The sequence below is a fragment of the Silurus meridionalis genome, chromosome 2, assembly GCF_014805685.1.
Source record: "Silurus meridionalis isolate SWU-2019-XX chromosome 2, ASM1480568v1, whole genome shotgun sequence".
Classification (NCBI taxonomy): domain Eukaryota; kingdom Metazoa; phylum Chordata; class Actinopteri; order Siluriformes; family Siluridae; genus Silurus; species Silurus meridionalis.
Window position 1 is genome coordinate 13,172,500 of NC_060885.1, and position 21,720 is coordinate 13,194,219.

General features: G+C 37.8%; 1 protein-coding gene across 3 annotated transcripts in view; it reads right to left on the reverse strand.

Moving 5' to 3' along the window:
- LOC124399593 (inositol polyphosphate-5-phosphatase A) overlaps positions 1 to 21,720 on the reverse strand; it is a 145,541-nt gene that overhangs the window by 75,122 nt on the left and 48,699 nt on the right. For all 3 annotated transcript variants that reach the window (XM_046870617.1, XM_046870635.1, XM_046870625.1), the window contains exons 3-4: positions 16,769 to 16,869; positions 15,136 to 15,223 (exon numbers count right to left, since the gene is read on the reverse strand). In XM_046870617.1, coding sequence (XP_046726573.1) covers positions 15,136 to 15,223; positions 16,769 to 16,869 — 189 coding nt within the window. The remainder of the gene's footprint in view (positions 1 to 15,135; positions 15,224 to 16,768; positions 16,870 to 21,720) is intronic.

Sequence of the window (21,720 nt, forward strand, 5' to 3'; positions counted from 1 at the left end):
AATCCAACAGCACAAGGTTCTGATGCCAGAGAAGTAAGATGGTGGTGGTCAGGGTGCATTTCATCCCTGAAATGGTTCCACCTTTGGGGCACCACTGCGCAGGTATTATTACAAAATGCATTATAGAGATAAAAACAGAAGATGAAGAGTCCACTTAACTCCCACTTAAACAAATACATCTCTTTAAAGAAAACAAAATGCAACAAGAACAAGACATTAAAAAACAGAGCCAATGTGAGAACATCCCGTTGATTTTATTTGCAATTTTAAGAAACTATGGCATCTAATAATGGAACTGAATGTAAATATATTAAATAAAGAATATGTTTGTTAAATAGATACAACTTCGCGTGTCTCAGTGGAAATATCCGGATCTGGAGCAAAGGATAGGATTAAAGAGTCAGTTGTTATATAAAAAAAACAAAATAATAATAAAAAGATTTGAGAATCAAACATTGAGTGTTTTTTTAAAGATGTTTCTTAAAACTTTTATTCTTCAGCTTTTGATGAATTTACAATATACTCTTGTATTTGTTATCTTCGGATACTTTATATCTTGTTGTAAAAGTGCTTCTGGGCAAGTTCTATTGTGTGAAATGCCTGGTTTGGGAATGTTACAGTTTAAATCAGGCTGCGAGATTGCTTATATTTTAAGGGGAAGAAGCCGCAACTGAATTTAACTGAAAATAACGCAGAACGACGGGAAAAATAAATAAATAAAAAACGCTGGTCATGCACATTTCCAACTGAGATCAATAGTGAAATTGATCTGAGGTGAAGAAATTGTCACATATTGTATTTGCAGTACAGCCATTTCTATATTCAAATGTAATAATGAACAAATAATCAAAAAACTAATGAATTCAGGTTTATGAAGCAAAGGTTGTTTCCAAATACAGAATCAATGTCTGTAGATTTGAAGGTTTAAAACAAACTAAGCAAAAGATACTAAGATACAGAGACGCGTTGAAACAATAACTTTGCTATCAATTGTAAATATTAAGTACGAAAATCCAATATATCCTCGAAGACAATTAGCTGCTCTTGTGTGTATTCTCAGTAAATGTATGGAAGGTCACTAGCTCTAGATATAATTAGAGCGTGTCGGTCAAAAAGAGAAGAAAAAGAAATCACTGTTTTTCTTACCTACTAAGAAATGAGAAATGGATGGGATTTAAAAATAACGATTTATCTGTGCTATTAACCACGCGTACGTGACATATCTCCACCCAGCTTTGCCCGGGCCTCAGGGAGAGCTCTGCTTCCTCGCCTTGGAATCACGAGCACCCGATGAGAGAAAAATGAGAGGAAACTATTGAGGGAAACACACTTGTCCTCAGTTCACAATGTTGGGATTAGGGGCTGATGGCTCCCTGAAGATTCCTCCTCCTCTGACACATGGGCCACCTGTTCAGGTCTGTGTGCGGTGTGTGAGTGTGTGTCGGTGGCAATATATATATATATACACTTTAGCAGTGAAAAGGTCAGGCCAGCAGGATGAGACGGGCAAACACGACCGTGCAAGACCTGGAGTCCGTGGATGAATCACATGAGACCTGGTGCATGGCAGTGAATGAGTAACCCAAACCCCATTATTCCCCTCTTCTCCGGCAGAGCCTCAGATTCATGCTGCTGCATGCTACCAGTTCATTAGCACGAAATATCATTCTTATCCTGACGGGCCTCTGGAGGCCCCAAGAGGCCCCGCAAACCGTGTTTAATTCCGCATCATCTGCTCCACCGAGGGCCTTAAAATAGGCCTGTGTGATCAATACTATATCACTGTAAATTAAAATGACAATTTAAAAGTAATTAAGCTGCTCGATGCTCCGTTCGAATGTCATTATTTGCGCAAGAGGGGGAGCCGAGGCTGCCGCACACGCTGTGAAGTGTGTGCGCGGGTGTGTACGTGAAGTGGGCTGCTTACTCAAATATATTAAGTGGTGCTACGCTATCTGTTCCCAAGACTGCTGGAAACAATATGACTGAGGTCTTAACAATAGCAGATGAAGTCTCCACCTATGACACACCGAGGTACCTCAGGAGGATAACCCAATCACGGCAATCTGATTTAGAGCTCCAAACCCAATTAGGAGTAGTGGCGGATGAGAAGTGACACGGAGAGAGCGTACAAAATAGCCACAGTTGAAAGAGAAAGCAGTTTTTCTACACTCAAAGAAGTAAATGTGGACAATAAAAATTAAATAAAATGGGATTATGTATTAAATAACAGTCACTAGTAATTAATGTTATAGACCATGATGGTAAAAGAAATGGTCTGTGGTTATATAGAGAACGATTAGGTTTTTTTCTTTACTCCTACTAAAAAATACTCATATTATACAGATCTATATATCCAAGTTTGACTATGATAGCAGTTAGACAGAAGGATCATTTTAAACACCCCAGATGAAAATTCACATATTACAGCAGCACAGAGTGAAAAGTATACTAATGTAATTTGCATAATAGACAACAGCAAAAGAAGAAAATATATAGCTATAGAGGTATAAAGAATTATATAAAAAGAAACAGATATGGTGTTTACAGATACAGTGAGCGTGTGATGTGGTAATACAGTATAGTGTTTTGTGTAAATATTGTTAATACACCTGTGCAGTGAAGTGGAAACATTATCAAAGTAAACATTGCATGTGTTGTAGCAGTAGAAGTGGAAATGGCATTAAGGTGGCAGTGCATGTGGTTGTTAAATGAGCGGACACAGTTTCAAATATTGCTTGATGAGTAAATCTGACTGGCTCAATGTAGTGTTATACAGTGTTATACAGTGTGAGTTAACAATAACAGTAATATAAAAAAATCAATAAGAAAGGATAAACCAGGCTCTTTCAGGGACATCCACACACACACAATTACACACTGCATACACAACCAGCACACCAGAGCCATGTTATGAAGTGCACTTATGGCATTACATCTGCCCCATAAACCTATTCTCTTACCCCTTAAATGACCCAGAAGGTTTGGTGTAAAAAGTTGCAAGTCGTATTATTTAGCAACACTTAATGTTTTAGAACTTTTTCTTATTGTTATTTAATATTCATAAACTGAGTGGTCCAGAGAATGTCAACCTGGTTCGCCTAAAAATGCTTAAAAAGCCAGAAAGAGAGAGAGCACATTTCTACATTTAATCTGAAAAATCTATCTTCTAAATTTATTAAAACTTAAACAAAGAATCACACTAACTGGTGTTGGGGTAAAAAAGTATTACCAGGTTATTGGATCATTTCAAATCTACATTAAGTCACTGCTTGGCCTCGACCTCCAGGCTAGCATTTAATGTCTAATAGTCCATATTTATAAAATTGCCTCTAGTGATCTGAGATCTGATTTTTATTTTTTTTACACTTGCTACATGACTCTCTTTGTTTAGGGAACTGCTGTCCACACTTGAGAGCTCTTCATCGAGCACTAAAACGCATTGTCTTAATGAATTATTAAATGTGAGTCAATGCTGAATAAATAAAAAAAACAAAGGCACGTGTCGGGTATTTAATTTGCAGAGGTGGCAGAGCGCATACGCTTATTACTGTCAAGGGGTTCAGCTCTATCCCACGTGGGTATTTTTTCCTCTTTCTTTCTGCATGCTCTTCTAAACACAGAGTCGATCCGTCACAGGAGCTGTTGACTTGAGTTTCTGCAGTCAAACGTATTAATTATCAGCTTGTTCTCAGCCCCAGTGGTGATGGGAGAGGACTCTTAATCAATGCTCATTGTCACAGCTACTTTTTATATAGTTATTTAGAAACTGCTCTGAAGGGAGGAATAAAAACTTTTTCCAAAAAAATTGTTTAAAAAAAAGGAAAGAAAAAAACCCTACTCCTACTTGCTGTTTTTAATTGAGTTAAGTAAAACACTGCCACAGGTTAACTACATGGTTTTAGTGCCTAATATTTGCCAATCCTTTACATGACATCCAGGTATTGAGGTTAATGTTCTCATTAGAAGAAATGAAAGCATATGAAACAACACTAGTACATAGTTAATGGCCACCATGACCTAGGACCCATGGCAAGCATTCGTCTTACGCGTTCATTAAGGCACAAACATAATATTTATACACAGTATACATTCATGCCTATTAAATACTCAAGGTAAGGCAGCATTTAAGCAGTTTATGCCACATTAAAAATGCTGATGGAGCATGGACATATTTATAAACATTCACATTATATATATATATATATATATATATATATATATATATATATATATATATATATATATATATATAAGATTTTAAATTATTAAATAAATGGCCAAGGCCACGCCCCACCACCCACCTCCCAGAAATCTGCCAACTCAAGGGTAAGCAAAGTCAGTTCAATATAATTAAAGCAAGCCTTTTAGAGGACATAACAATTTTAAAGGCATCTGTGTATACATGCACACCTTTATATCTTTGCTCATACAGCCTTGCCAAGGACATTGGCAAAAAATAATAATAATAATTAAATACGATTAAAATGCAACCACAGAACGAGTGGGGGTGTATAGATGGCATACATTAAATCACAAACTTTTAATCAATAAATGAATCTGACAACAGAAGAGGACATGCAGAGCAGGTTTCACTTGATCATTTACTTGACCATCTTGTCTTTTCGCGTTGGATTGAGTTTATTGAAACTCTATCTTCTAGTGACTGTTGAAGTAAATGGTTCTCTTAAATAGTTATATATTAATAATATTAATCTGACTAGATGGTTTCTTCTGTTAAGTAGGTTAATCAGACTGCCTTTTCGTGTAGAGCAGGTTTGAGTTTTTTTCCAGATGGACCCATTCTAATGTTTTAAATAATCTTTATATATTTTATCAGACAGCCTCGGCATTAGAGAAGCTGAGCCTTGGTGAGATTCAAAGTTAACAGGCTGGCAGAACTAGACGTGGGATGATCAGATGGGCTGTGCTGTTTTGGGCTGCTATCCTTTAAAGTAAGTTTGAGTAATTAATCGGCCCTTATGAAGTCAAGATTCAGTAAATCTGACTAGTCATTGGTAATTCGGTTTAAGTTCATCAGTCTCGAAACTTCAGAATTGATGATGCTGGTCTCTTGAGTTACAGGACTGACATGAGCAGATGAGATCCCACTGTTGCATGTGTGTGAGGAACAGCTTCTATATTATCTCATTTGAACATAAGACTTAAGTTGCAGCTAAAGAAGGCCTTAGTAGCCAGGTATGAGTTCATCAGACAGACTGTAGAGTTAATCAGATCGTGTCTGCTGTATAAAAAGTTAATCAATGTGACTCACTAGAAGCAGTTCTAAGCTTACCAGACTGGCTCTCTCTAGCTTTAGCAAAAGCCTTAGGTAATCAGACTGTAGTATATATCAGCTAATCAGCCTACAGTGTTATCAGAGTTTAAAAATGGAGAGAAGCTGGCCTGAGATCTACACTGGAAGCAGCTCTAATGTTGCCAGATGCTGAGATATGCTTTGCTTTTCATATGACGAACACCTGGAGTGTCAGAAGAATGGTCATGTGGGCTGGCCATGCTACCAAAAAGCATAATCTCTTTCATCGAGACAGAGAAAAGTGCATGACTTGAAGTGTTGATGGGGCAGCAGCACTGACAATGGGATGACAATTCTTAAAAAAGCATCTAGAAGGGATGAAAAAACATGGTTTTGTATGATCTGTGCATGTGAGTGTGAAAGGGTGAAGCTCTGTCTCTGTGTGTGTGTGTGTGTGTGTGTGTGTGTGTGTTTCTGTGAGAGAGAGACTGTTTTAGAAAGCTCCCATTGGAAGGCAGCCTTTTTTTTTTCCTCCAGAGAGCATGAGTGTGAGAGGCTATAATAGCAGGGAGATTATGGAAATTAAACCAGAGAGATTAGCTAATGGGAATATAATAGGCCTGGGAGCCTGGGTCAAACCATACTAGCCTCAGCATGCAAATGAAGATGAGCTGGAATCAATACGCTTTGGGAAAATGAAGGGACAGTTCAGAGTAAAACCCGTAGACTCGTATCAAACCACTGCATAGCAGATCATATTCAGGACATACATGCTCTGTATTTTATGCACATTGTGTACAGATTTCCGATAGACCTTATAGACACAATATTTGGCCTCATTTGTACTTATTAATAAATACCAACACCTGCAAAACTCACTGGAATCAGGTCGTGTTTGGAGAGACAATGCTGTATTGACATTTATAGCAAATCTGGTTGGAATTCAAATTGGCACCAGAGATATTTCAACACAAAAGTTATTGGAAATGCTTGTTGTCAGCCTATAACACGTTTGGAAAATATTCCAAATCCAGTCCGATACTTAACACAGGATTTCAGATCAGAAACAGCCCTAATACTAACCTCCATGTTTTCCCATATGTTTCACATATTTCTTTCAAAAGGCAGTGCATGTCCTCTGTACACAGTTCTAAATGCCATGACTTTCAAACAGACTACACATGATATTGACTCATTCAGTACTTCCAAGGATTTCAACTAGTTTGAACAATATTTGTCCAAAACACATAATTGCTTTCTAACAACAACTAAATTGTTGTAGGTTAAAAATAGGTTTTATCATTGCAGCTTCAAAACCTTTACGCAAGTCCAATTAAAAATAATTCCTTATATCCTTCCCACAATTATTTTCATAATTTGTGCATTTCCTTTTGCAACTGGACACTACTGTTCAACTGTACTCCCACTGCTCAGCCTCCACTTGTTCCCTCTTATTCTCATTCCAACCAGCGTATCAGGCCCATCCATCAGTAGCCCAGCGTAGGACACCTCCTGCCTGCTCAGAAATGCATGAAGCCTGCAATAAAATTAACCTTGTGGCAATTGTTTTCTCACAAGTTTGATGGTCCGGAGACAGCTCATCTGTTAGTGAAGGGATGTGTATGTGTGTGTATATTATATATATATATATATATAAATAAAGCACAGGTCTCATAGCCAGGCTAGTATGGGATTATTGAGTTGCGACCCAATCAGCCAGCAAAGTGAGAAGACAAATAACAAGGCATATATCTAAATGGTTCTTCAGTCGTGTGAAACAAAGGCTAAAAATGGCACTGCTGGACAATTGAGGCATCTTAACTGGCCATTTGTTCTCATGAAAACTCTTACTTAGAAAAACCAGAGCTACACTTAATGAACATAATATGAGGGTAGATGAATTCTTTAAAAAAAAAAAAAAAAAAAAAAAGGTGGGAGAAAAAAAAAATTGTCAGAAAATGCTGTATGTATAATGCTAATGAATATTATACTGTAGGAGCATCGTTAAAACAAATGCACTGCTAATACTTCACAATAATGGCACAAAATATAGAAATTTATTTCGCTTAAAAATTAAATCAACAATATTATTAGCTGTAACTATTTGTCCAATTTAAGAGCAAATAGTATTATATGTGCATGTGGAAATCTATGAATCTTAATTAGACCAGTCAATAAATCTTGAGTGAATACAAAGATGATTAATAAAATACTAAAAAATTAAACACTTGGTTTGAAAAGCATGAAACTTAATTGAAATTGAAATGAAACAATTGAGAAATGGAAAAATGGAGGGGGGAGAAAAGTGACCGTAAATCTTTAAACCTTAAATAAATAATAATAAATAAATATATAAATATATAAGCTCTGACCATAATTATAATACATCCCTCAACACTTCATAAATAATCTATGTTTGAAATAGCATGTCACTCTTTACTTGTTCCTGTGATCACATTTTATAGCAGCTATAACATTCCTGCTCCAGCCTCTCTTTTTTTTTTATGCTAATAAACAAAAAAAAACAACAACCCAAAATAAAATCGTTTCAGCTATACCAGGTATAAATAGTTGTTCCTCTTTGGCCACTCTTTTCTCTCTCTCTATTTTCTGTTTCTCACTCTTTCTCTCTCTTTAAAAAAAAACAGCTTTGCCCCTTAATGTTACAAAGTGCTCACACTGGAGACTCCTTTCATGAATTCCAAATAAACCTTTCTTGCAAATGAGTGTCTGTCTCTGTTACCTCAGACACAAAATAGTATGAAAAACGTGTTAATAAAAAAAAGAAATCAGAAAAAAGGCAATTACCAACACCTACTGACCAATCAGCATTATTAAATAAACAAAAAACTGTAGCATAAATCATCATATGTTTCACGTGAGTTTGACCTACAGAACCCGAGAAGGACATCATACCGTACTTTACACATTACATTACAGATACATTTACTACATATACACAACAAAACATCTCACGTTCATTCGGGACATCATTCACTGTCGAGTGCCAACGTGTGCTTGTGCTGAGAGAGGCGGAGATCTACATGGCACATCCTCATATTTAACCACACTCTGATCATATTTACAGACGCCGCTGCTGCAGCCTGACCTACTGCCATCAGATAGAGATAGAGAGATGTCCCCTGTGTGAGTGTGTGTGTAAGTAGTGTTGGTGAAGACATAGAAAGATGGGGGTAGGGCTGGAGGAAAAAAATCCTTCAGTGGGTGTTTATTTGCTCTCAACACCTACTAAGCGATCAATATTTTTAATTTGGGACCGAGTTATTATTTTTCACATCACTGGGCTGGGGAGCAGAGTAAAGTGGCTCATATTTTAGCGTTAAAAAGATCGATATGACAGGCTCACCTTCACTGGGCTGCATGCTCTCTCTCTCTCTCTCTCTCTCTCTCTCTCTCTCTCACACACACACACACACACACACACACACACACACACACACACACACACACAGGAGTCACACCAAGGGCCATGCACCATAATGTAAACAGAGCAGCAGGTCCCCACATGATCCAATCACATCATTATCTGTGTCTGGACAACACGTAAACACACACACACACACACACACACACACACACACACACACACACACACACACACACACACATCTGATTTACTTCTCACCCTATATCCTGATGCCCCCACTAAACTAATCCAACCATATACACACCACTTTATCAGCCTGGTTTTATGAGGCCCCTGGCTCCATACTTGTGTTGCGAGGGGGTGGGGGTGGGACTGAGAGGGAAAACACACATAAGTGGACGTTATGGGCTCATTGATGCGATGGTGCCGAGGAGAGCGTGAACTCAGATTCCACAGATTAGGCTCGCTATAATAAAGGCATTTGTTTTCCGCCCCTCTGTACAATCTATTAATTGTGTGTATATTTGAGTCGAAATTTTTTCAGGTGAACCCCAGCCTGCCTTATCCCCTTAATAATTCACTTCTGATGGCAGACTCATCGATTGGCGCTCAACATATGTCTGGGGAGAGAGTGTACGCGTGTGCGTGCACGTGTGTGTGTGTGTGTGTGTGTGTGTGTGTGTGTCGGACTGAGTGGATGTGTGTGCTTTGTATTTGCACTCCTGAAAGCTTGACTGATGGCCTCGGAGAGTTATGGTGCTACAATATTGCTCCACTGACATCTCCTCCATTCAAATAGCCTCAGCGTGCTCGGTACCTTGCACCATATGAGAGCCTATGGAATTAGTTTGCCATATTTTAACCTGGTTATGCATGCGCCACTGTTTTGACAAAAGGAGGAGATTGTGTGCGGGTGGCTAACGGCACTACGCTGTGCAGTCGGCACACAGCTTCCTTATAGCCTTACCACCGTGACCTCAACTCAAATAACAAAATGATTAAGAGCTCTCTGCATGTGTGGAAACTTACAATTCAAAAGAATTGACAAACTGTTCTAGTGCCACCTACTCTATTGGAACTACATGAATTATCTTTGAAAGTAAAAGTAAGACTTAAAGCAGCCCTGTTCTAAACATGGAGGGTGCTGTTTTCAGACCCGGAAAGATCTAAACAACATGTCTGAATTGAAAAAGCTAGCAATTTAAAGTGCATTGCAATGTGGTAAATAAACAACTTCTTCCGATATCTTCATATTCCGAAACAGTAAGGGTCGAAACCAATCCCAGGATGTATGATGTCCCCTTTACAAGACATCAGATAAACACAGGGCGCCAGACGCACACAAATGCACACTTGTTGACGTTTACAGGCAATTTAGACTCTAATATTTTTGTGTGGTTGGCAGCTCATTATAGATTATTACAAACAGCAATTTCAAGGCAATATGGACTTTATGTAACTGGGACTATGTCATTAATGTCATTAAAAAGAGGGAAATTAAGCTAATGAAGATGCATTAGAAGATAAACCCATCTCGGAGGAAGAGTTTGTACGATTGTACGATGCCAACAGGTCCATTAACTTGGATCGTTATGAGCGGAGTCGGACATGTCGTCAGAGAAATGGATTGCATTATAAATGTCTTTGATCAAATCGCTCTGAATTCTCTGAAGGAGCAGTGCAATTATCTTGAAAACATGAAATAAGTTTAGCTAAACATTTTTGCCAGGATAATAAACTTTTTTTGTTGTAGAACCACATAAACGCACAAAAATCCTGAAAATAGTCCTCGCTACAATAATGGCAAGAATTTTATACTGTAGTATAATACTTCATAATATAACACATAAAAACAACAAACCTAATGTTTGAGTTAAAATAAAACAGAGAAGAGAAAAGGAGATTAGCAAACTGCTCCAGGTCTTCGTGGCATCTCTGCATTTACCACTATCCTCTCTCAGCTAAGTGTGTTCAGCTTGCTGCTCAGGACACTGACACTTTTGGCCTTCAGCAATTACGGAGATAAAGTTTCATGGCCTGACAAAGTGTCTTTTTCTCGCTGTCTTGATAGCATCTGCTGCTGTAACACAAATGTTTCAGCAGCCCAAACACAGCTCACCCGTGGGAGATGACATGCCTGGGTTCACTCGGAACAGAGAACACACTCCAATAGCGTACTATACACTTCCATGAAAGGCTTGGACTGATTAACACTGTAAGAACTGCAATCATCTACAATCACAAGTTTTTACAATCGTCAGGTTTTAATATGTGAAAAGAATGAACAGGCACAAATACACAAAATGCTAAAACAGTATTTAAATCGTATCAGTATTTACTGATAACCTGTCTAATCTGAAGGTCGGTGTAATCCCGTTCCCCGAGGAAATGTCAAATTCCGTCGCAAATCAGACAAGACACTGGGACAGATTGCGCTGTCACACAGAGCTGATCCGTGTCACCGTTCAAGCCTCACAATTCCTGTCACATGATAATGTCTCATTTGCGCTCCGATTCAGCCGTCTCTTATCTGCTGGCTGAGAATGAAGACGGACAGATTTCCAATTAAAATGTCTGGCAGAGACAAAGGCCTTGAAGAGCTATGGCCTGCTTTACTGCGAGACACGTAGGCTGGTTTAAACCCATGTAACGGGTCACGCAGATATACGGAAAGACACGGACATATACGGTGGTGATAAGAGGCAGACATTAGTGCACATCATTACCCATGGAGCTCTGGGGCCCAGGGGCAGAGGTGGATGATAAATATTAATAGAGTGGAACGTGGTTGACGGCGAGCAACGCGATCCGCTCGTCTTTTCCTAATTGACATTTTACCTGCTGTATACCTTAACTAGGCTGTAAAACAGCGAGCCCTGTCACTCACAATCCTCTCCTTTCACTGGTAGGAAATAACACAGATCAGAACAAGGGAATGACCTGAAACACATTTTTGTAATTAAAATAAAAGCTTGCATAAAAATGTGACTGAATCCAAAAAACTGATCTGACCCGATCCTGTGCAAATCTTTCTGACCAGAAAAGCAACTACTGATCTTTTTTTTCCTCCAGATGAACTGATTAACAACATTACTGACATTTCTCTGACTATGCATCATGTCCATTTATTACAAGCTTATGTAGACCACTTTTAATCAGACATTTCCTATTTTTCAAATATTGTAAAACCCCCCAAAAATAAATTGTTATTGTATATCTTGTATATTTATTATGCAAAATTCTGCTTAGTTTCTCAGCTCCTATTTAAATGTAAGCAAATATCTGATATTATCCAAAGGCCATATTGAACCAAAGGCCACATTTTTTCACCACTAATCTATTTTGATCAGACGGTGGTGACGACGGTGGATTTGATCTAAAATGGATCATAAGGTTTTACATGGGTTTCTTGTAGAGCCCATGCCAGCTTGGTGAACGAAGCAAAAAGGAGACGTACCAAATACTAAGAAACTGAATTTTATGTAAATAATTTATTTTCAAAAATAAAAATAAATTAAATGTTGTTGTCAATTATATCATTTGTAATGAAATTTGTTGTATTAATAATAGATAATAATATATAATAATTAATAGAATGCAAAATAGAATTTTTTTTTTTACTAGTGCTCAGATACCACTGTATGTTTACTGGTTCCATACACCTTTTTCTCAGTATTTTATGTGTGACTAATGACCCTTTAGCACGGACTCTTTCCTGCATTTCGAGCCTTGTTTCAATTCTCACTAGTTTAATTAAAATTACAGTGTAATACCCGCCAAGTGACTCACTAAATAAAAAAAAAAACCAGAGCTAAAATTTAATTTACTCATGTTTGCATGAGGTGAATCGTTGTCAGTTTGATGGATCAAATCCAACCCTTTGGGTTTGGCTCAGACCTGAGAATCGAATCCCTGCATGTTCCATATGAACTGAAAGCAATAAGACTTGATGACTTGGCTCTCAACATACAGTTACAGTGCATTTAAATATCTATTTCTGAATGTTAAGCGCATTTTATTAGGCACAGATTATCGATGCTAATGTATTGAAAATGATGTTTGATTACTTACAAGCTAATTGATTCTAAATAGCACATACTTGCAGTGCATGCCACAGTGTTTTTCTAATTAATCATCTTGTTGCCACACTATTCCAAACCAAAAAATATCCTTCCGAAAATCATGAAATCGCAATCGCAAATGAAGTAGGATGGTGCGTCTCCAAAATGCTTTGTTTCTACACATCAGCTGCACATCCTCCATGAAGGAAAAGCTAGATGTATATAATCATTTCATATTGCACACCTGGGGCTCTTCTCCTTCACAGCAAATTCATGGCAAATGGTCCTACACTAATGTTCAATAAAATAATTCACATAAATATACACATAAAAATACAAAAATGACTATTGTAATGGGATGTATATTTTTCCTGGAAGTGGAAAATAAAGCTATTTGATAAAGTGTATAGATGTGTACACAATACCCAGGCCGCTTTCATATTTTCATAATATTGCCATTGTACATATGATCAAATCTCAGATTATGTTAATGTTTTAATAATACATGATCGAGGGAATGCAAACTTATTCCACAGCACTTCATTCTGCTTGGAGAAAATATTTTGAAGACAAATCTCAAATTTAGACTAATGTCCTCTTTTATTTATTTATTTATTTTTTAATACTTTACTCATAATTAAGCAGTACCTCTATTACAGATCATTCCACAGTAATTATTAAGTGTAGTAATAGAAGATTATTAAAAAAAAAATGTTATTTACACACAATAAAACAACTGATGTTGATGGGATGATGATTTCAGTATGCTTTTTTTTTATATATATTAATTTAACATTCATGTTGGGAGTCAGAGCTTTTTATAAGTTGACTTCAGGACAAAAGACTTCAAGATCTGCTGTTATAAAAAAAAACTGCAACCAGTCATGTGTTATTCCTTAGATATTCCAGTAGCAGATATAAAGAGGGTTTAAATCAAGTTAACTAACTAAAAAACATGATTTTTTTAATTTTATTTTATACTTCATGTGGGGTTTTAAGATTTGGGTGCTTTATTTGTATCAGTAAAAAGGGGAAAAACGGAAAACCCACTGCTCTTAGGCTACACACCTCTTGCTCCTACAGTACCTCTGCTCTCATTATCTGGAAATTGACAGCTTGACCAGACAACAAACAATTACTCTCGAATGAAAAATCGAACGAGGGAAAAACAAACAGCACATTGTCACAGCTAAATGGCACATGCTTTGTATGAATGGACTATTAAGGGGTTTTATTGACTTTGGGATACACTGGAAATGTTCTCATTGTTGAGCCACTATACTGTGATCGCTTTGCAGCATGTAGTGAATACAGTGTAACCATAAATTCAGCCTGACATGAAAAAACTGCACGCCTTTATTTAATTACAAAAAATGACTCTCATGACACTGTTATTGTGTATGACAACTTTTGTGTTACAGATGTGTTAATTATTTATGTGTACTTCACTAAAAGTGCTTTTATGATCATGCGTTGAGGGGGGAGGGTGTTAAGAAAAAAAAAGCTAAAATGATTATTAGCAGTGTGCTGCCATCTTGTGGTCATGTTGTGCAACTGCATTAATTCTAATCCAAATCATCTTCTTTCGGCTGTTCCCATTAGGGGTCGCCACAGAGGATTTCAAACTGCCTCTTTCAAACCTACTACCTGCATGTCTTCCCTCATCACCTCCATAAACCTCCTCCTTGGCCTTCCTCTTTTCCTCCTTTCTGGTGGCTCCATTCTCAGCATTCTCCTACCAATATACCCCATGTCCCTCCTCTGCACATGTCCAAACAATCTCAATCTCGCCTCTCTCACTTTCTCCCTAAAACGTCCTACATGCGCTGTCCCTCTAATAAACTCATTTCTAATCCTGTTCATCGTCGTCACTCCCAATGAAAACCTTAACATCTTCAGCTCTGCTACCTTCAGTTCCATCTCCTGTCTTTTACTCAATGCCACTGTCTCTAAACCATACAACATCGCAGGTCTCACCACAGTCCTATAAACTTTCCCTCTCACTTTTGCAAAAACCCTTCTATCACAAATCACTCCTGTCACTCTTCTCCACCCACTCCACCCTGCCTTCACTCTTTTCTTCACTTCTCTAACACATTCTCCAATACTTTGCACTGTTGACCCCAGGTACCTGAACTCCTCCACCTTCTACACCTCTTCTCCCTGCAACCACACCACTCCACTGCCCTCCCTCTCATTCACACACAAGTACTCTGTCTTACTCCTACTGACTTTCATTCCTCTTCTCTCCAGCGCATATACTTGCAAAAAACTATGGCACAGAAACCTTGAGAATCCACACTGACATAATGCTTATGTAATGCATGTTTGGTAACTCAGGACTCAATATGGCAGATTTTAGTGTATTAAAATTATATTTAAAAAAATAACAACTAATTAAATCTAATGAGAATAAAAAGAAATCTTACTGTGAAATGCTCCGGAGACTTGAAGTTCTCATCGAGGTAGACACGGGCTCTGTTGTACTCCTTCATGGCATCACTGGACAGTAACTCTCTGGCAGGAGAAAAGACAAAATAGCTCTTAATTAACCCAAGTAACAATATAACAAATAAAGCACACAGCAGTATTATCAGCAGTATAATGTTTGAGTGTTATTTCACTTCTTTATGAGTTTCCCTGCGTTTATATGACCAACAGAGGGCGCCAGTGAACTCTCCGTAACAGTCTACCTCAGATAGGGAATACCTTTTATAAATCATTATCAGAGCACTAGACAATCCAGGACTTATAGAAGAGTTATCATTTATCTCTTTCCTCTAAGGAGGAAATTTGCTGATATTAGCCTGGAGATAAACGCTCCAGGAATGCAGGCACGTTCGTATGTGCAGTTTTGGCGCTAAAGCAACAACGAATGGAAGTTTCTACGCAAAATAGAAAGTGGAAAAACGACTAAAACTACAAAAGTTTCGACACAATTGTTTACGTGTCAGTAAGGAAAAGGTGCAATAAGAGTGTAATAAAAGATGGAGATAAGTAATTAAGATTACATTTAACAAAAAAACAAAAATAAGAAGCCTGAATCTCTATTAATTATGAAATATCGTCAGCACCATTTATTAAACTCGCATATCCATGATATTTAAAAGAAACCGTGATTCAGTCTTTTGCAGACGTTTGGAAATTTGCTAAACATTTAAATGGAAGCAAACTCTGCCAAATAGCAATATGTAAATAGTTGTATGGGCACCAAAGCAAAGATAGGGAAATTTTTATTTTAAATGCAATTCAAAGTTGAAAGCAAATGAACGCAGATGGATTGTGGCTGAATATCTCCTACATCATGTTAATAAAAGCTCTCAGCACACCTTGTCATTTAGTTTCCAATTAGGCAGGCATGTGTTTAGATTAAATTCATAATTGAATATTAAATAAATGTACGTGTATTTTCAATAAGCACATGTTTCATGGCTGAATCGCAAACCTTTTTAAGCAAAGTGTTTTACTGATTATTTACATTTATTATTATTCTTATGTTATGGTTTCTAGTGCAGTAGTGGGCTGATCATACAGCCTTTTTTATTAATTTTTTGGGCCTAAAAATTTTGAAGGTCTTTTAAATAAAGACTATTGATCAAATCAATCACTGACACTGCACAATTTGTTCATGGATCCTGTGAAGTGAAAGAAAAGCACATGAAACTCAAAATAAGTAGCGAACCACACAATAAATGAATAAGGAAATAAATAATAATTTCACGTTTCATACATACAATTTCAACATTCACGTACGTACAAAGCTTATGTATTTTCGGTGAACTAATAAAAAATGTGTATTATCTTACTTGAATGCTTTGATTGACATCTGATTTTATTCTGCTGTAAGCTTTCGATTTTAACCTTTACAGTAAGTCCATGTTACACATTTCTGCATTAGTTTAAACAAGCTTGTCCTGTATGTAGGGCAAAAACATTATTTAGAAACGGCGTCCTACAAAGCTACTTCTCGTGTGCGTTTAAGTAATCGAGGTGATCTCTCAGTCAACTGTCCTATATACAGTAGAGACTTTTCAGGGAGCAGAACGAGAGGGACACACTTACTTGACGAAGCTGTCCACATGTGCCATGGACTCCTCGTAATTTTTCCCGCCCACTTCTTGACAGTGTAACGCCACAAAATGCGGTTTGTGTGTGTGCACCGTCTGTAAAAGAAAAAAATAATAATAAATAAAACAAAACACATTGGAGGCAAGTTAGGCCAAAAAATGATCTCATTAGTGCTTTGCTATTACATCAGATTCCTTTCAGATTTGCACAATATTACACAATAAAACAGGCCAGTTTGTTTGATAGTAGTGGCATTTGCTCTGTCGTCCATATTAGAGCAGGTGTGTGTGTACACTTAAAAGTGCAACATGCAAATTTTCAGAACACATCATGAAATCTGATCTGACTGGTCAAAGCACACATCCACAAATCTTTCTGTTTGAAAGTATGTTCCGTTTCAAATAGGCATTGATACGATGTGAAAAAGGCTGTGTTAAAAAGAAACTCTCATGATTCTAAATAAATCATAACGCATTTTCCCTTTTGCTCAATTTCCACTATCTCAGAGCAAAAACTCCGCATTTTGTGAGCATACGGCAAGCAAACGCAACTAATGAACTCAGAGTCCAGTGAGAGCAATAGAAAGGTTACTTCAGACTTTGGTTTTTCGGTGGTTCATTTTGTTGTCCACTTGTGCATTGTGTTGGGACTTTTCTGTACAAAGCTCTAGTTCTGTAACCATACACAAAAACAACACAAATGGTTTTCCGTGGGGTGGTGAAGTCCCACAATAAAGTCAGCAGATAAACTGATTAGGCCACTGCATCATCAGTAATCATGCTATAGTTTAGTTTGTTAGGAAACAATGGAAAAGACAGGAGCATTAGTTACTGTATAATACTAAACTACAGCATCTGTTTAATATATGCAGCATATGCAGGTATTTTCAGTCACTCACATCGGCCAGTCTTACGCTTTATAACTCTATTGCATGAAGCAGAAGTTGATTCTGATCGCTCAGCATCGGAAATGCTTCTGCTATTTCACTTCATTGCTGTTTTGCCTCTTTGTTTTTCAAATCACAGCATTTCAGCCGATTAGAATGTCACGTAATTCATTGAATGAAGAAACGTTGCCGCAACGATGTTGCCATGATGGTCAAAGAGTGGGCCGATATCTCATCACAGTTTAAACATCCAGAAACAGAATCTACAACGTAATTAATCATATAATAACCAATGTACACTATATGGGTCAAAAGTATTGGGACAAGGGACTTTTCCACATGTATTTCTATGCCCAAACCACAACATTGGAGGCACATAACTGTGTAGAAAGTCTTTGTAGAAATGCAAAGAAGTGTTGAATGATGTAATCACTATTGTTGATCAGTATTGCTGGGAGAGAGGATGCTCTAAAATTTAAAGTCACATTATTATATATATTTTTATCTGCTTTTATTAGCAGTAAATTGACTATACAATTCAGCTGGAAGGAAAACTAGGCATCAGGAGATTAACTACTGCATGTACTGTACAAGTAATTTGTGTATGACGGTGTGTGTATAGTTGTACTCTCTTCCTGTACAATAAATATTACACACCATCTATCATCATTATCATCATCATCATCATCATAATCACCACACACACACAGGTACATAGAACCACAAAGACAAAGAGAAGGGGAGTGAAGACAGAGAGAAGAGACAGAGAAAAGAAAAGAGAAAGATGAGAAAGGGGAGATAAAAGGAACACAGGGAGGTGAACAAAAGAGATACGAGGAACAAGAAGGCGGAAAAAAAACAAAAAAACATGGTGAGACAGTAGAAACAACAGTGTGTGAGTGAAAGAATTCACCCTGATGTCTGCCCCTGATTGGATAAGCTTTACGCTGATGTGTGTGCTTCCATCCGTTCCTCATGACTTGTAACAAGAAATCCATAGTGGAGTGAATTACAGCACTCACACACACACACTCTCTTGGGGGGCAGGGTGCTAGATGCTGGACAGGCGGTGTATGAGTGTCTCTCAGGATTTGTGATTCTTAGGGGAGCTTGAAGGCTGGGACCCGTGCAGGCTTTTAGGCTGACTCGCACCCTGTAGCCTGCATCATTTCCACTAAGAGGCAAATCAAATAAAGGTAATGTAGAGCAATAACACTATGGATTTTCCATCATGCTGCAGGGTGCCACTTAGTGCAATGACCTGCAATAGACTCGGACTGCACTGTTTTCAGCTAACACTAGTAAGGTCAACACTATCTCTTTACTCTACACTGCGTGAGCTGTGCGCAAGACTGTTTATTAACTTCTACGGACACTCTCTTCACAAACATTTCAGGATATGTGTGTCTGCTTAATGAAAATCATATTTTGTACTATATTAGCTGAGGTTAGCATGCTGTCATAGTGTAATCTTACTTCTCCCACCATTGAGTACGCGGTCACAGTCAAAACCAGAGCCATAACATCACTAAAAGTAAAGTCTTATAGACTTATAGGCCAGACTTGTTCTCGACAAGAAAATACATCTGGAGTGAATCGAGCATGAACAAAAAAACCACAAAAACCTGCACCAAACTCCAGCAGTTCATGCACTTTTAACTTTTTATTTGGAAAAGAAACAGATTATCTTTTAAAGTGACTGTCTTAAAAGTTTAACTGGATTTGCTACCCACTGTGTTCCAGGCCACATGTTCGCATTCTCATTAGAGAACAAAAGTTGGCCGGATAAATTAACATATTTCAAACTGCAATACAAATTGATTATCATATTTTTGAGGGTAAACACTGTTTTCTTTCCTGAAGGTATTTTAGTGACAGGGTGGCGATTCTTGAGGGTTCACTGACACTTATCCAATATAATTTACATTATGAGATAAGAAACATACATACATACATACATACATACATACATAAACACATGCAAGACGTGAATGTCACACTTAGAATAAGAAAATCCCACTGGCTGTAAATATCGTTGCATTTTTATGTAATTGAATGTAAACACTGTATTCTTTATGGAGTGGAATATTAAAATGAGTGATACATCAAAAATGTGATCAGTCATGTTTTGTGTTTGCACTTCTTCAGGTAGATCACGGATGCAGGACAGTATGAATGTTTGCCAAAAAGGAGTGGTTTCTTCCTTTAATTGTAAAATGTTTATACTTGTATTCCAGTGTACTTCATCTTCTAATTGCTGTTTACACTGGGGACTAGGTACATCTGTTAGATAGGCAAACAGTCAAATATACAATATATAGTGTAATTCACACTGCTACATTAGTAACCAAATCTTGAGGGATATCAAGAACAATAAACACTCTCCTATGGCAATAATACTATTAATATTATGGAAATAATAATAATATGGTGATAAAACACTGCCTGAAATTATTCTATACATTTGAAGTAAAAACCAAATTTACAGCATAAAAAACTCTATATGGCCAAAATGTATGTAAACACCAAACCATCACACTTATGTGTCTTATCCCTAAATTATTACCACAAAATTACACCCACATAACTGTATATAATGTATTTGTATGCTGTAGAGTTTGGTTAAGAACTAATGAGGCCCATATATGTTCCTGCATTGCTCTATAAAGACATGTCTTACTAAGGTTGATGTAGAAGAACTCGAGTAACCTGCACTTCAACTCCACTGAACACCTTTAGAATGATGTGGAACACTTCATTACTATGTCTAACACTGGGCTTGTTTCGGAATCTTTTTTTTTTTCTTCATCCTGGTCTGACTTGCATATTTGGTACAGGGCCGGTTGCTACAAGTCTGGCATGAGACAAGAATACACTCTGTATAGAATGCTAGTCCAACACAAGACACCATTTACATACATGTTCACAATTATGGGCAATTTAAAGATACACACCAAGCAGTATGTGTTTGAGAGATAGAAGGAACCCACTGAACCCAGAGGAAACCCACAGTAATATAATAATAACATGCACAACTGCACAGATATAGTAACTTGATCTTAGGATCTAACTAGAAAATCTAAAGCTATAAGGTAGCAAAGCTACCTGCTACATCAGCATGCATAAAATGCCTTTTGGCATCTTTGAACAATAAAAATAAGTTTTGTGAAACAGAATTGGGATCAGTAGAGAGATGAGAAAAGTAGGCAGGAGTACAAGGAGATGCAGCAGCAGGTGAAGAGGGATGTGGCAAAAGAAAAGAAAAAGGCATATTAGGAGCTGTATGAGAAGTTGGACACGGCAGAGGGACCGAGTCGGGAAGGATGTGCTGCAAGTTAGAGCAATAAAGGATGGAGATGGAAATGTGTTGACTAGTGAGGAGAGTGTGTTGAGAAGATGGAGGAAGTATTTTGAGCAGCTGATGAATGAGAAAAATGAGAGAGAAAAGGGTGGATGATGTGGAGATGGTGAAGCAGGAAGTGGATAGGATTAGTAAGGAGGAAGTGAAAGCAGCAAGGAGGATGAAGATTGGAAAGTCGGTTAGACCAGATGACAGTAGAAGCATTTTGTTAAGCAGAGATGGCAATGGGGTTTTAACAAGATTTTGGAAGCTGAGAGGATGCCTGAGGAATGGAGAATGAGTGAGCTGGTACTGTTTTTTAAGAATAAGGGAGATGTGGAGACCTGCAGTAACTACAGGGGAATAAAGTTGACCAGTCACAGCATGAAGTTATGGGAAAGAGTGGTGGAAGCCAGGATGAGAGAAGAGGTGACCATCTGTGAGCAACAGTATGGTTTCATGCCGAGGAAAAGCACCACAGAAGCATTATTTGCTTTGAGGGCGTTGACTGAGAAGGTCAGAAGGAGTTGCATTGTGTGTTTGTGGATTTAGATAAAGTCTACAACAGGGTGCCAAGAGAGGAGTTGTGGTATTGTATGAGGACGTCTGGTGTGGCAGAGAAGTATGTGAGGGTGGTGCAGGACATGTATGAGGACAGTGTGACAGCAATGAAGTGTGCAGTAGGAACGACAGACTGGATCAAGGTGGAGGTTGGACTGC